This window comes from Anguilla anguilla, chromosome 1 (assembly GCF_013347855.1).
Source record: "Anguilla anguilla isolate fAngAng1 chromosome 1, fAngAng1.pri, whole genome shotgun sequence".
Taxonomy (NCBI): Eukaryota; Metazoa; Chordata; class Actinopteri; order Anguilliformes; family Anguillidae; genus Anguilla; species Anguilla anguilla.
Genome location: NC_049201.1, coordinates 75,997,832 through 76,011,028, shown reverse-complemented (window position 1 = coordinate 76,011,028; position 13,197 = coordinate 75,997,832). Strand labels below are relative to the sequence as shown.

General features: G+C 54.1%; 1 protein-coding gene across 2 annotated transcripts in view; it reads left to right on the top strand.

Moving 5' to 3' along the window:
• Window positions 1-13,197, top strand: part of luzp1 (leucine zipper protein 1) — a 57,344-nt gene that overhangs the window by 40,298 nt on the left and 3,849 nt on the right. For both annotated transcript variants that reach the window (XM_035390645.1, XM_035390654.1), the window contains one exon: window positions 5,547-9,191. In XM_035390645.1, the coding sequence (XP_035246536.1) occupies window positions 6,066-9,191 (3,126 nt within the window). In that variant the 5' untranslated portion in view covers window positions 5,547-6,065. The remainder of the gene's footprint in view (window positions 1-5,546; window positions 9,192-13,197) is intronic.

Sequence of the window (13,197 nt, the reverse complement as noted above, 5' to 3'; positions counted from 1 at the left end):
TGTATTTGTGTGTGCTTGTCTGTGTGCGAGTGTGTGTGTGTGCATTTGTGTGTGCTTGTCTGTGTGCGAGTGTGTGTGTGTGCATGTGTGTGTGTGTGTGTCTGTGTGTGCATTTGTGTGTGCTTGTCTGTGCGAGTGTGTGTGTGTCTGTGTGTGTGTGCGTGTGTGTGCATGTCTGTGCACGTGTGTGTGTGTGTCTGTGTGAGTCTGTGGTTGTCTGTGTGCGAGTGTGTGTGTGTGCATGTCTGTGCACGTGTGTGTGCGTGTGTGTGTGTGCACGTGTGTGTCTGTGTGTGTGTGCGCGTGTGAGAGTGTGTGTGCGTGTGCACGTGTGTGTGCACGTGTCTGTGTGTGTGTGCGTGTGTGTGTGTGTCTGTGTGTGTGTGCGCGGGGTGGAGGGGTAAGCATTTTGAAACTGCATTGTGTGAAAGTTTGTCGGAGGCATTTGTTTCCACCCGTCTGAGGAAACTGGGCTACAATGGAGGATTCGCTGATTTTGGCAGCACAGTGTGACTCGCAAATATTAACTATTTCAGTTTGGAAGATTCAAATATTTCTCTTTTCGGGTCGCCGTTTCCCTCTGATGTTAGTTTTTCAGCCGACATTCCAGCTTTACCATCCCAGTTTCGTCCTTAAATATTAGAAAATATTTTCATCCTGGAAAGTCGTGGCAGAAGCAGCGGTCATAAATCCCACTTTCTTTGAGCAGTTCTTGGAAAGCCGTGGAAAGGTGGCCAAATCTTTTTCAGAACATGGTTATTTTCTTTAGCCAAGAGCAAAAATAAATCAGCGTGTCCTCCTAAGTAACTATGTAGATATTATTTAAGCACCGTCTGTGCAGATTTATCTTACTCACAACTGCCAACAACACGACCACTACCAGTAGTCCCTGACGGTTACTGTTTACTGCCAGGATGATCTGCAGGTTTGTGTGAGCATGCTAAATATTACTCTAAGTAATATATAAGTAATATATATAATATTTAATATGCTCTAAGTAATATATATATAATATAAGCTGTTATTATTATTATTATTATTATTATTACTATAATAATATATATACCATAAATGTACAAGTATGAGTGTGTGTGCGTGCGTGCGTGCGTGTGTGTGTGTGTGAGTGCGTGCTGTACAGTGTGTGCAGGTGCTGTAGGGAGATGGCGGTCGGGGCGCTAATGCTAGCTGTATGATTACAGTCTCTGTGTGCAGTGGAGTTTCAGAGCTGGCAAACCGATGGCTCTCAGCCACCAGAGTCTCTCTCTCTCTCTCTCACTCTTCCTCTCTCCCTCCCTCTTTCTCCCACTCTCCCCCTCTCTGCCTGTCCCTTTCTGCCCCCCCCTCTCTCTCTCTCTCTCCCTGTCCCACTCTCTCCCTTCCTCTTTCCCTCTGCCTCTCCCCCTCCCTTTCCCCCCTCTTCGCCATTCCATCTCTCTCTCTCTCTCTATGCCATTCTCTTCCTCTCTCTCCCTCCCTGCCTCCCCCTCCCTCTTCTTCCTGTAGCAGCCGTGCCCCTTGGTGCCCCCCCTTCGTGAGCAGCCATTCTGTGGCCCCAGTTCATCTGAATGGCAGTAATTAGAGTGAGAAAGGGTGTGAGAGGTTAACCAATGAACTTCCCCTCCCGATCGCAGGAAATGGAGGCCGCTCCGCTCTAGAGGAGGAGTACCCATCCCTGCTTTTCTCTCCTTCTCTCTCCCTCTCTCCACCTCTTCCTTTCCCTCTTGCTCTCCTTCTCTACCTCTCCATTTCCCTTCACCCGCTCTTTCTCTTCCTCTCTCTATACACCACTCTCTCCCTGTATCACTTTTATCACCCGTTTCCCCTCTATCTCTCTCTTTTCCACTTTCTCGCTTTTCCGTACTTTCTTTAGCGGGTTCTGTGTTTCGTTCTGAATTTGGCAGGCGGGAGTACCCTTCTCTGCTTTTCTCTCCTCTCTCTCTCTCTCTCCCTCTTCCTTTCCCTCTCGCTCTCCCTCTCTACCTCTCCGTTTTCCTTCACCCGCTCTCTCTATACCATTCTCTCCCTGTATCACTTTTATCACCCTTTCCCCTCTATCTCTCTCTTTTCCACTTTCTCGCTTTTCCATACTTTCTTTAGCGGGTTGTGTGTTCTGAAGTTGGCGGGCGCGGCGGGTCGCTGACACCCCGTCTGGTTCGAGACGGCGGCCGTTAAACGATTTAAAATGTTGTGAGGTCCCGTCGGCGGTGGGGACGCTTTCACACACGGTGACGGGACGGAGACGGCGGGGGGGTTAGCGTAGGCTCCTCCCACAGCGCGTGGGGTCTGCGGCGGGGGTTAGCGTAGGCTCCTCCCACAGCGCGTGGGGTCTGCCGTGGGTTTCGAACGCGGGGAAGCGGCGCGATCGAAAAATCAAAAATCACCGTGAGATCGAGAGCCAGTGGCAGCTCTGCGGAGGAGACGGTTTTCTTTCAAATATTATTTAACTGTTTTTTTTGTTTTTGTTTTTTTTTATTTGCCTGAATGGCTCTGTCCCTCCAGGCACATTATGATTGATTGGTTGGTTTGGAGTGAAACGACGGGGAGCAGCAACTAGCTCTTCCTCAAAAAAAGAAAAAAAAGAAAAGAAAATCGATCAGTAAAATGGCTGACATTGATAGTTGGAGGGCAGGCAATGTCAGCTGTCGTTACGCGCGTGGATCGATGGGGTGGGGAGGGGGGGGGGGGGGGGGGGGTCTGTACGCGCGTGAGGAATGTTCCCAGGAAGTCCCGGTTCAGCACAGGAAGCGGGGTGGAGGAAGGAGAGAGAGAGAGAGAAAGAGAGAGAGGGGAGGAAAGAGAGAAAAAGAGAGGGGAAAGGAGAGGGGGGGAGGTCAGAGAGAGAGAGAGAGAGAGGGGGGAAGGTGAGAGAGAGAGAGAGAGGGGAAAGGAGAGAGAGAGAGAGAGAAAGAGAGAAAGAGAGGTGTGGGCCCAAACCGCACCTTTCCTTTTCTGGTCGCTAGGCAGAATCTCTCTCCACGCCCTCGCTGGCCCAGCTCCGCTCGCTGGCCCAGCTCCAGCTATTTTAACTGCGGTGACGATGATCAAATCGCATGATCATTCATAAAAGATATAAAAGCCAAACGCTGGGGTGTGTTTCTGCGAGGGAGGGGGGGGGGGGGAGGCCTGTTTTACTACCCAAAGGGTTTTCTGTGTAAGCTTGTGTGTGCGTGCATGAATGTGTCTGTGTAAGTGTGTGTGTGTGTGTGCATGAATGTGTCTGTGTAAGTGTGATTGTGTGTGTGTGTGTATGTGTATGTGTGTTTGCATGAGTGTGTGTGTGCTATAGCATTGCTATAGCAGCAGTTAGCTGCTATTGACGAGGTTACAGGCGGAAGCGTCCGATTTATCGGGGAATGATGAATAATCCTGTGGCCTTGCAGCAAAAGCTTTTTAAAAAGAATCATCGGTGTGTTTTGACATTTTCCCAGCCGCTGCTCCTGACCTTGTCCTGATTAAGACTCCCTTCCTTCCCTAAAAGCACCGGAGAAATATAAAATGAAACTGGATCAAAATGTTTAATAATATCTTTTTAGTTATTATTATTATTATTATAATTATTATTATTATTATTATTAATAATCATTAATTCTGATTCTTATGAAGAAACCTTTACCACCTAACCACAGACTGCTGCACATGCATAATGCAGTAATAATATATAATAATATATTTTTCGGGGTGGTCAGCCCTCTGGTCCTCGGTTGATTGTTTTGATTGGGGGTGGGGGGGGGCGGGCGGGGGCGGGCAGCTTGTCCTGTCTCTTTACTGTGGGTGGCAGTTGGCCTTGCCGATGCGTCTTACCCTTTTAAAGGTCCTCCGTGGGTGGCTCCCCCAAAATGGTGGACTCCCCCCTTGTTTTTGTTATCACTACTGTCCCTGAAATAGAAGCTAAGCCAGTGTTTTTTTTTTTTTTTCTCTGTCTGGTCTCTCAGATCTTTGGGGGAGGGGAGTGAATGTGGGATTGTGGGATTGTGGGATTGCGGGGGTGGCGGCGGCGGTGGGGGTGTTTTCGCATTTACGTGCGATCGATAAGTGATGATGCCGGTGCAATCGGCAGGTCTCCTCCTGTTCGATTAGAGAGGAGGAAGAGTGGGGGGGGTGGGGGGAGTAGAGAGGGAGAGGTGCCCAGATCGATTTATGGGACGGCCTGCTGACACATCGGCTTCTAATGTAAATGCTGCCCCCCCCCGCCACCCCACCCCCTCCCATGTGGCGGCAGCGATAAGAGGTTACCCCCCCTCCCCCCCATTTGTTATTGAGTGTAAATATTTTATACGCGCAGGAAGCTTGCTTAGCCTCTTCGCCTTGCTTTGCATAAAAGCCCGCGCGCCGGTCGCTAGCGAAACGAGCGGGTAACGATCGGAAGCACGCAGAGCGAAGCGGCTTCGGCAGTTGGCCGGGCAACCGTTAGCGGGAGTAGGCGCCGCTACCGCATCCAAAGAGCCGTGGCGATGGGGACGCTGATCCTTGGGAGCAGGCGACGAAACCGGGATGGAACATTTTGGGGGACGACACATTTCACCCTGATTAACTCTTGCTAACGATTGATAATGTGATAATGTCTACCCGACCTGCAGACTCTGCCAGACTGCCTCTGTGTGGTGACCGTGGTGAGTGCAGTGGCTGCTGGTGCTGATGCAGTCGTCGTGGCGATGGTCGCCGTGCGCAGGCCTTTGTGGGGGGGTGATGCTCCTCCTCCTCCCGCTGCAATGGGAATAAAAAAATCAGGGCAGGAAATCGATGTGGGGATTCAGGAGGGAAAAGAGGAGATGAAAGAGGGGGGGGATTTATTTATTTTTTTTGTTTCTGTTCCCAGGAAGGGGTAGAAGGGGCAGTTAAAAAGCTTTTTTTATGCATGCAGTTGTGGTAGAGTTACGGCCTGAGGTCATGTTATACTGCCTGCTCTAATGGCTGTGTCTGTGTGCTCGTAATTCACCTCAGAGAGTACGGGGCACTGCTCGTCCTGAGCACCACAACCGTCAGACAACCCTCCCGCAACCCTCGCTCAACCGTTTTACCACCCCCCTTACAACCTTCACATTTACAACCTTCCTACAGCACCCCAGCAATCTCCCCCTCCCACGTCACACATCACCCTGGCTTTATGTCAGTCTCTGGATCCGTTGTGCAACTTCTCTCTAGCTCTATCTCTCTCTCTGTATCTGTCTCCGTTTCACACTCTTTCCATCCCTCTCTTGTTCTTTATCTCTATTTATTTTTCACACTCTTCCTTTCTCCCCCATATATGCTCATTCTATCTCAGTCTACACTCTCTATCTCAATGCTGGTTCGGTATGCAAGAAGCTGATTTGATATGCAAGATACGAATTTAGTATAGGTGCTATTTTGATATGCAAGATGCTAATTTGGTATGCAAGATACTAATGTGGTATAGATGCTAATTTGATATATATGATGGTAATTTGCTACAGTACGTATCTAGATGCAAAAACAATTTATTCAGTGGTGGCAGGTTGAGTAATGACTGAAGCTAATGCTAACTACCTAGGTCTGGATAATAACTCTTCTGCTCTTCCTCCTCACAGACGATGGACCGCCATCTTGGCTGACGCCCCTGAGCAGAAATGACCAAGGTGGAGGAGACTGTGAAGATCCAGCCGTTGAAAATCCACCTGTGGAGGGACTAAGGGCGGCAGGGGAGGGACTAAGGGTGGTGGGGGAGGGACTAAGGGCATCGGGGGTGGGCCTTAGAACCTTGGCTCACTCTTAGGACCCCATTCTTTCCAGAGAGCAGCACATCGAACTGTTTTAAACAACAACAACAAAAAACTAGCAGCTGGTGACCTGAGATCAGAGACACGGCACCACCAGACAGATGTGGACTCGTATTGTAAATAAATAAACAATAAAAAATAATAATATAATATTTTTTTTATATAAGAACAAAACAAATGAAAAACTGGTGACCTGGGACATTAACCAGGCAAATGTGGACTCGTCCTCCAACAGTGTTTTTAGAAAAACAAAAAAATAACATTTAAACATTGAAATTTTTTGAAAAAAAAATAAAATAAAGAAAAGAAAAGGAGAAACGGGTCTCAGCGATGACGGACTACAAGGACACCACGAACCGCCACCTCCGGCACAAGCTGCAGAGCCTGGCGCGGCGCGTCGACGAGCTGGAGGAGGCGTCCAGCAAGCTGCAGAAGTCCGAGGACGAGCTCCTGGACCTGCAGGACAAGATCATCCAGGCCGAGGGGGCCAACTCCGCCCTGCTGGGGGAGGTGGACGCGCTGCGGCGCCGGGTGCTGAAGATCGAGGGGAAGGACGAGGAGGTGCGCAAGGCCGAGGACCTGTGCCGCCTGGTGCGGGAGAAGCTCGTTGAGGAGGAGGAGCTCACCAGGGAGCTCAAGTCCGACATCGAGCGGCTGCAGGGCCGCATGGCCGAGCTGGAGAAGCTGGAGGAGGCCTTCGGGAAGAGCAAGTCGGACTGCACCCAGCTGTGCCTCAGCCTCAACGAGGAGAAGAACCTCACGCGCAAGCTCTCCTCCGAGCTGGAGGCCCTCAAGGCCCGCGTGAAGGAGGTGGACGCCTCCGAGGGCCGCCTGGACCGGGCGGAGCAGGCCCTGGCGGCGGAGATGGAGCGGCTGAAGGCCCTGACGCAGGCCTTCGTCGGCGAGCGCAAGTGGCTGCTGGAGAAGCAGCGGGAGGACGACAAGCTCATCCGGGAGCTGACGGAGAAGCTGGAGCGCAACAAGCAGCTCAGCGCGGCCGACCAGGGCCGCAACGCCGCCAACCTGCAGACCGGCGACCTGCGGATCGAGGACGACCTGCCGCCGGGCCTGACCGCCAAGCTGGGCCGCCGCAAGAAGAGCCTGGAGTTCCTGGACGAGGTGGTCGGGGAGCTGCGCGTCGGCAAGTCGGAGAAGGAGAAGAAGGGCCCCGGGGACGGGCAGAAGAAGGAGGAGGAGGACAACAAGGTGAAGGACCTGACCCAGGAGGTGGAGCGGCTGAAGAACCGGCTCAAGCAGCTGGAGCCGGTGGAGGAGGACCTGAAGAAGAGCGACTCCAAGAACGGCGAGCTGCTCGAGAGGTTCCAGCAGGAGAGGAGCCGCAGCAGGGCCCTGAGCGACCAGATCGAGCAGCTCAAGATGCAGCTGGGCATTGGCGGTGGCGGCGGCGGCGGCGGCGGAGGGGGGAAGATTCTGGAGAACGGCAAGGCGGAGAACGAGGAGATAAACGTGCGGGGAGGGTTCCGGCAGGAGAAGCCCAAGTTCCGGAGCGGGGCCGCCGAACCCGCCGCCCCCAAGCACAAGGCCCGGGAGCTGTCCCCGACGCACCAGCAGCGAAAGGAGGCCAAGCTGCGGACTAAAGAGCTGAGCCAGTCGGAGGAGAACTCGCCCAAAACGCCACGCCGGGCCGTGAGCCCCGCCCACAAGAGCCGGAGGGGGGTAAAAACCGGGACGGACGCGAAAGAGCGCGGGAAAGGAGCGCTGGAGGAGAAGACGGTCGCCAACACTTCCGCCGGCGACGGCAAGAAGCCGTCGGTCCTCAGCCGCTACCCGCCAGCCGCCAACGATCAGAAGCCCTGGAAGGCCTCGGCAGCTTTGACCGCGGCGTCCCTGAAACCCGGCGAGAAGAGCCGGTTGGAGAAGCTCTCGCAGCTCTGCGCGGGCAGCGACAGCGAGTCCAACGGCTCAGACGCGCCGGCGGAGAACCCGGGCAGGGCCGGCGGGGAGCCTGCGGGCGCATCGCCGCCAGAGACCGACCGGGAGGTCCAGGACCCGGGGCCGGCCGCCGAGGGCCACCTCGCCAAGGCTAACGGGTCGTTCGTGGCCTACAAATCCCACGTGTCCCCGCACCTGACGTCTGCTGACCTCGGGTCCGAGGGCCACTCCTCGGCCTCGGAGACCGAGTCTACGGGGTCCCGGCGGTCCGCGGGGGAGGCGGAGCCCCCGGCCGGCCAAGAGGGGACCGGATCGAGCGCCAGGCCGGCGGCCGCCGCTTCCGCCAAGCACTCCCGGTACGCCCGGCTGCACGACTCGCACTCCGAGGGCTCGTCCGCCCGGAGCTCCTTCGACGAGGAGCGCCCCCTGGCGGCGACGGAGGGGGGGTCCAGCTCCGAGGCCACGCCCACGCACACGCCGTCGGGCATCGAGATCCGCCGCGTCTGCAGCCCCCGGGAGGCGCTGCGCTCCAAGGCGGTCATTAAGCCCGCCATCGTGGAGATCGACCGCAAGGAAGTGATGTCGTCGGGAGGTGGAACGCCGGAACCCCTGGCCGCCAACGGAAAGCCCAGGATCTCCACCAAGCCGGCGATACTGACCTCCGCACCGGGCAAGATGACCAGCAGCATCACCATCTACCCCAATGACCCGGGCTCCTCCCGGACCAGCAGCCGGAGCTCCAGTGTGTCCAGCGAGCCCCCGTCGTCGTTGTCACGGGAACGACACACCTCCACCAGTAACATCGTCATCACCCCCGGCGACCACCACCGCGGCAGCATCCCCATTCCCTACGAGATCTCCATCCCCAAGGCTGAGATCACTCTGCTGCCCCCGCAGGAGGACGAGAACAGCGAGGAGGGGGGCGATGACGCATCCGTCTCCGCGGAGACGTCCCGCGCGGAGACCCAGCTGGTGTCCCGCAGCAGCCTCACGCTCCGGTCGCTGTCGGAGAACGCCACGACCCCCGACCTGAGCAACGACACGGAGTCCGGGTTCGAGAGCAGCAGCAGCAGCAGCACGACCGCCGCCGCCGGCTGGAGGAGGCATCGAAACCGACCCTCCTCCTCCTCCTCCTCTTCAGCTCGGGACGACTGCCTGCCCGACATGCGGAACGTGACGGTCCGGAGCAACTGGAGGAACCGGGGCGGGGCCGTCTCGGTGGACGAGGTGGGGCTGGGGAGGTCAAAGGTCGCCGACTGCTCGGAGGACGAGGCCGAGTCCACCTGGCGGGCGTACAGGGCCACCACGGTCCTGGATGCGGAGGAGACGGCGACCGCGACGACGGTGACCGCGACGACGGTAACCGCCACCAGGACGGGCAAGCCCAGCCCGGCGGAGGTGTACATGCAGCGGATCAACAGCGCCGCCAGCGCCAAGGAGGTCCCCGAACCCGCACGCCGGAGCAAGAGCGCCCTCTCCCCGTCGGAGGGGTACCACAGGATCATCCCCCACGAACCCGTCATCGCCCAGGAGCTGCAACCCTGGAACCGGCCACAGCCCCCGGTGAGTACCATAGCATACAGCGTGAATGGTAACCCCCCCCCAGAGAGACACGAGTACAGCAACCGCCAACTGCCTCAGGGGGAGGGAAAAAAAAAAGCCCTTTACCTGACATTCAATTTGACTGCATATCTTGTCAAACATCAGTGTGAAACTGGTAAAACAATTCAGCCTCCAGGTGAAAATGAGGCCCTTTACCTGGGGTTGGATTAGAGTTGAAAGTTACACACGGCAGAAAAAAAAAACGACATAACAATGAACAGGTTCACAGCCAAACACTCAGAGGTGTACGTCTGCTAAACAGGTGCACAGACCTCGCAGAAGTAATCCTGAATACACAGATGCCCAAAATAAACAAGAAACTCTACTACTTTGAATTCTTTATTTTACATTGTCATGTCACATGGAAGAGGTAAAAACATGTGGTAGTGCAGGTCTTATGGCTGACTAAATGCTCTTGGGCATCAGTTTAAAGCCGGTACTACAGAAATAGACTAATATCTATATTGAGCGGATGAGTCAGTAACTAGGCATCTACCAGTGGTAACCAACCCTGAAGACCTACCATCCTGTAGGCTTTCACTCCAACCCTAACAAAGCAGAACTCGTTCAACAGCTGGAGACCTCTTTCTGCTTCACATTAGAAGAATCAGGTGGGCCAAATGAAGGTTGAAATGGAAACGTACAGGTTGGTAGATCCCCAGGAATCTGGTTGGGAAGCCATGCTCTAGCTGTTGAATGAGGTGTGCTTTGTTTGGTATGGAGTGCAAACCTACAGGATTGTAGACGGTAGATCTCCGGGCACAGGGTTGGAAACCACAGTGGTCAAGTTTTTTTATTTATTTGTTTTATTTTTTCATTTCTCCGCCTGTCTTGTCGATATGACGAAGGTGAGACAAGCAAAATTGCGGCACGAACAGTGTTTGCTGGACGAAGGGAGGTGCTAGAAAAAAACTGAGGGGAGGGCAGAGTTTGACAGTCAGCTAAGATGGGAAAGGGCAAGGGCTGAGGAGCCTGTTCAGAGAGAGGGAGCCGTCCTCCTGGTGGTGGGATCTAAAGAGCAGATACGGAATGAAGCATTAGCGTTCGTGATGGAGTACACCCTCGTCACCTGATCAAGGAACATTTTTTTGCTCTTCCTTCCTCGAAGGCTCTGGCAGGAGAAACGCTGGGCGAGGTGCTCACTGAAGGTTTATATACGATGATGCGTTTTCCCAACGCGGAAACGCGGATTGACGTTCGCCCGGGCGCTTTCCTGTTTGCGTCGGTGACAGTTCATCGCATTGCCTTGCGTTCGGCAGAAACTCTTTATCCAGAGCAACTTGCGATGTAGGAGAACCAGAAGTACATTCACTTGATTGATGTGCGAGCGACAGTGCCTGCCAGACTTGGCTAACAGCATTCCCAGACCTGCTAGTCGGGGACATAAAATTGTAACCCATTAAACCGTAAAGACGCCGTAGTCTGAATTCGTGCAAAAAGGCTGGAGTTCTGTGTGGTGGAGATGGGAGGTTGAACCAAGTGGCTGTCTGATGGGTCTTCAGTCCGTGATGGAAGATGGCCGACATCTCGTTGTCCAATCCTGGGTTGCCCAGTACAGACAGGCATACTGACTGACTGCAGAGACCACTCAGGGAAGGGGGGGGAGCCAGTCGCCTGGAGGTTGTGGAATGAGAGAACTGGCCCGGGGTGTATGGATTTTTAAGATTGATTAGAGGTATGGTGAAGTCATTCCATTCACTGGCCTGTTAGCCAGCTCCAGGGTTTGATGCTTAACGATGAGCCGTAACACAGGAAGTGAAGTGACAGGAGGAGACGTGTGGCATGAGCACTCTTGGGAGGATGGAAGACATGATGTGCGGCTGTGTTCTGTATTAGCTGGTGGTGGTCAGTGGTACAAGCAGGGAGCCAGGCGAGAAGGGAACAGCAGTTGTCCAGCTGTGAGAGCACCAGGGCCTGGATTAGGAGCTGTGTAGAGCAGGCGTGAGAGCACCAGGGCCTGGATTAGGAGCTGTGTAGAGCAGGCTGTGTGAGCACCAGGGTCTGGATTAGAAACTGTGCAGAGCGGCTGTGTGAGCACCAGGGTCTTGATTAGGAGCTGTGTAGAGCAGGCTTGAGAGCACCAGGGTCTGGATTAGGAGCTGTGTAGAGCAGCTATGTGAGCACCAGGGTCTGGATTAGAAGCTGTGTAGAGCAGGCTTGAGAGCACCAGGGTCTGGATTAGGAGCTGTGTAGAGCAGGCTTGAGAGCACCAGGGCCTGGATTAGGAGCTGTGTAGAGCAGGCTTGAGAGCACCAGGGCCTGGATTAGGAGCTGTGTAGAGCAGGCTTGAGAGCACCAGGGTCTGGATTAGGAGCTGTGTAGAGCAGGCTTGAGAGCACCAGGGCCTGGATTAGGAGCTGTGTAGAGCAGGCTTGAGAGCACCAGAGCCTGGATTAGGAGCTGTGTAGAGCAGGCTTGAGAGCACCAGGGTCTGGATTAGGAGCTGTGTAGAGCAGCTGTGTGAGCACCAGGGTCTGGATTAGGAGCTGTGTAGAGCAGGCTTGAGAGCACCAGGGTCTGGATTAGGAGCTGTGTAGAGCAGGCTTGAGAGCACCAGGGCCTGGATTATGAGCTGTGTAGAGCAGGCTTGAGAGCACCAGGGCCTGGTCTCAGAGCAGGAGGTAAGAGCACCAGGGCCTGGCCTCAGAGCTGTGTAGAGCAGGAGGTGTGGAAGGGTCATTGCAAAGGGACGCGCTTTAAAAAGTTGCGTGGTGTTGGTGGTTCTTTTCCTCAGCCTGATGGAACGCTGACCTTGACGCTTGTCTTCTGAATGCTGTCCCTGCAGAATTTGGGACTTCAGTGGCCAGATGGGAACACCGGTGTCACTGCTGAAAGAGCAGCGGCTCTGTATTTCCATCCTCTGGGGGAGCGTCGGGGGTTCTGTCCAGATCAGCGCTCTACCCGCACATCTGGGGGCGTGAAAGAACGTTGGGGACCTGCTTTAAACAACAGCTTCGCGCGCGCGCACCCCAAAAAGAAAGATGAGAGACGTCGTTAAAAAGGCAAACGCGCTCGGGCCCGTAAAAAGTCGCGGAACAAATTTTGCGAGCTCGAAGCGGCGGGCTTCGGTGGCGACGGGGTTTCCGGGTTTAAAAAAAAATCGCCAGAGAGAGACAGCAGAATTTTTTTACGCCGGGTTGCCAGTTCAGTCAGAACCCCAGACGCCCTGTGAGGAAATATAAATACCCCCCCCCCCCCCCCAGGCCTGTCGGTGCGGATCTAAGATGATCTCTGAGCAGGAGTTCAGCACAGAGGCCGCAGGAGGACGCGGTGCTGTAAGACTCTTAACTTTCTATTCCTTTCCTTCATAGAAAAATATCCACCCCCCCCCCGACATGAGATCTGTTGACTAGGCCTCTGTAGAAGCCTGACTGGTGGAGTGGGGCATTTACAAACTGCCTGGATGTTGAGTACTTTATCAAAGGCTCCTGTGGAGAACGGTTTTGTCTCTTTAGGCTATAGGGTGATAAATCAGTTTTGTTCACATTTTTGAGCACTCTTTTTTATTCTCTTTTATTATTAAAAAAGCGAAACTAAAAGGGTATTCATTTTTCTTTTTCACGTCAAGGTTTTTCTCCCGGATATTGCTGTGTTTGCACATGTGGGAGAGGGTGTGGGGGTAAATAAACTTGTCACGTTGATGTCTCTGAATGTCTCTAAATGATGTTAATGAGCTTATAGCAGCTGTTTGGCTGCTTTTCAGTTTGTTTTTTTTAAATATCGTATCGTGCGGTTTTTTCTTTGCATGTGACAGATTTGGAATAATGTTTTAAAAGGATTATTTGCATTAAGCATGAAGCAGACCTTGTCTTCCATTGGTTGAGCGTCAGTGTGTCCTCATTGGTTGAACCTCAGTTAGGAGCTGGACTGATCGTGTGCAGACAGATGCGACTGCAGCTTCAGTCTGGGGGAGGGGTGTGTGGTGGGGGGGGGGGGGGGGGGGGGGGGGGGGGGGGGGGGGGGGGGG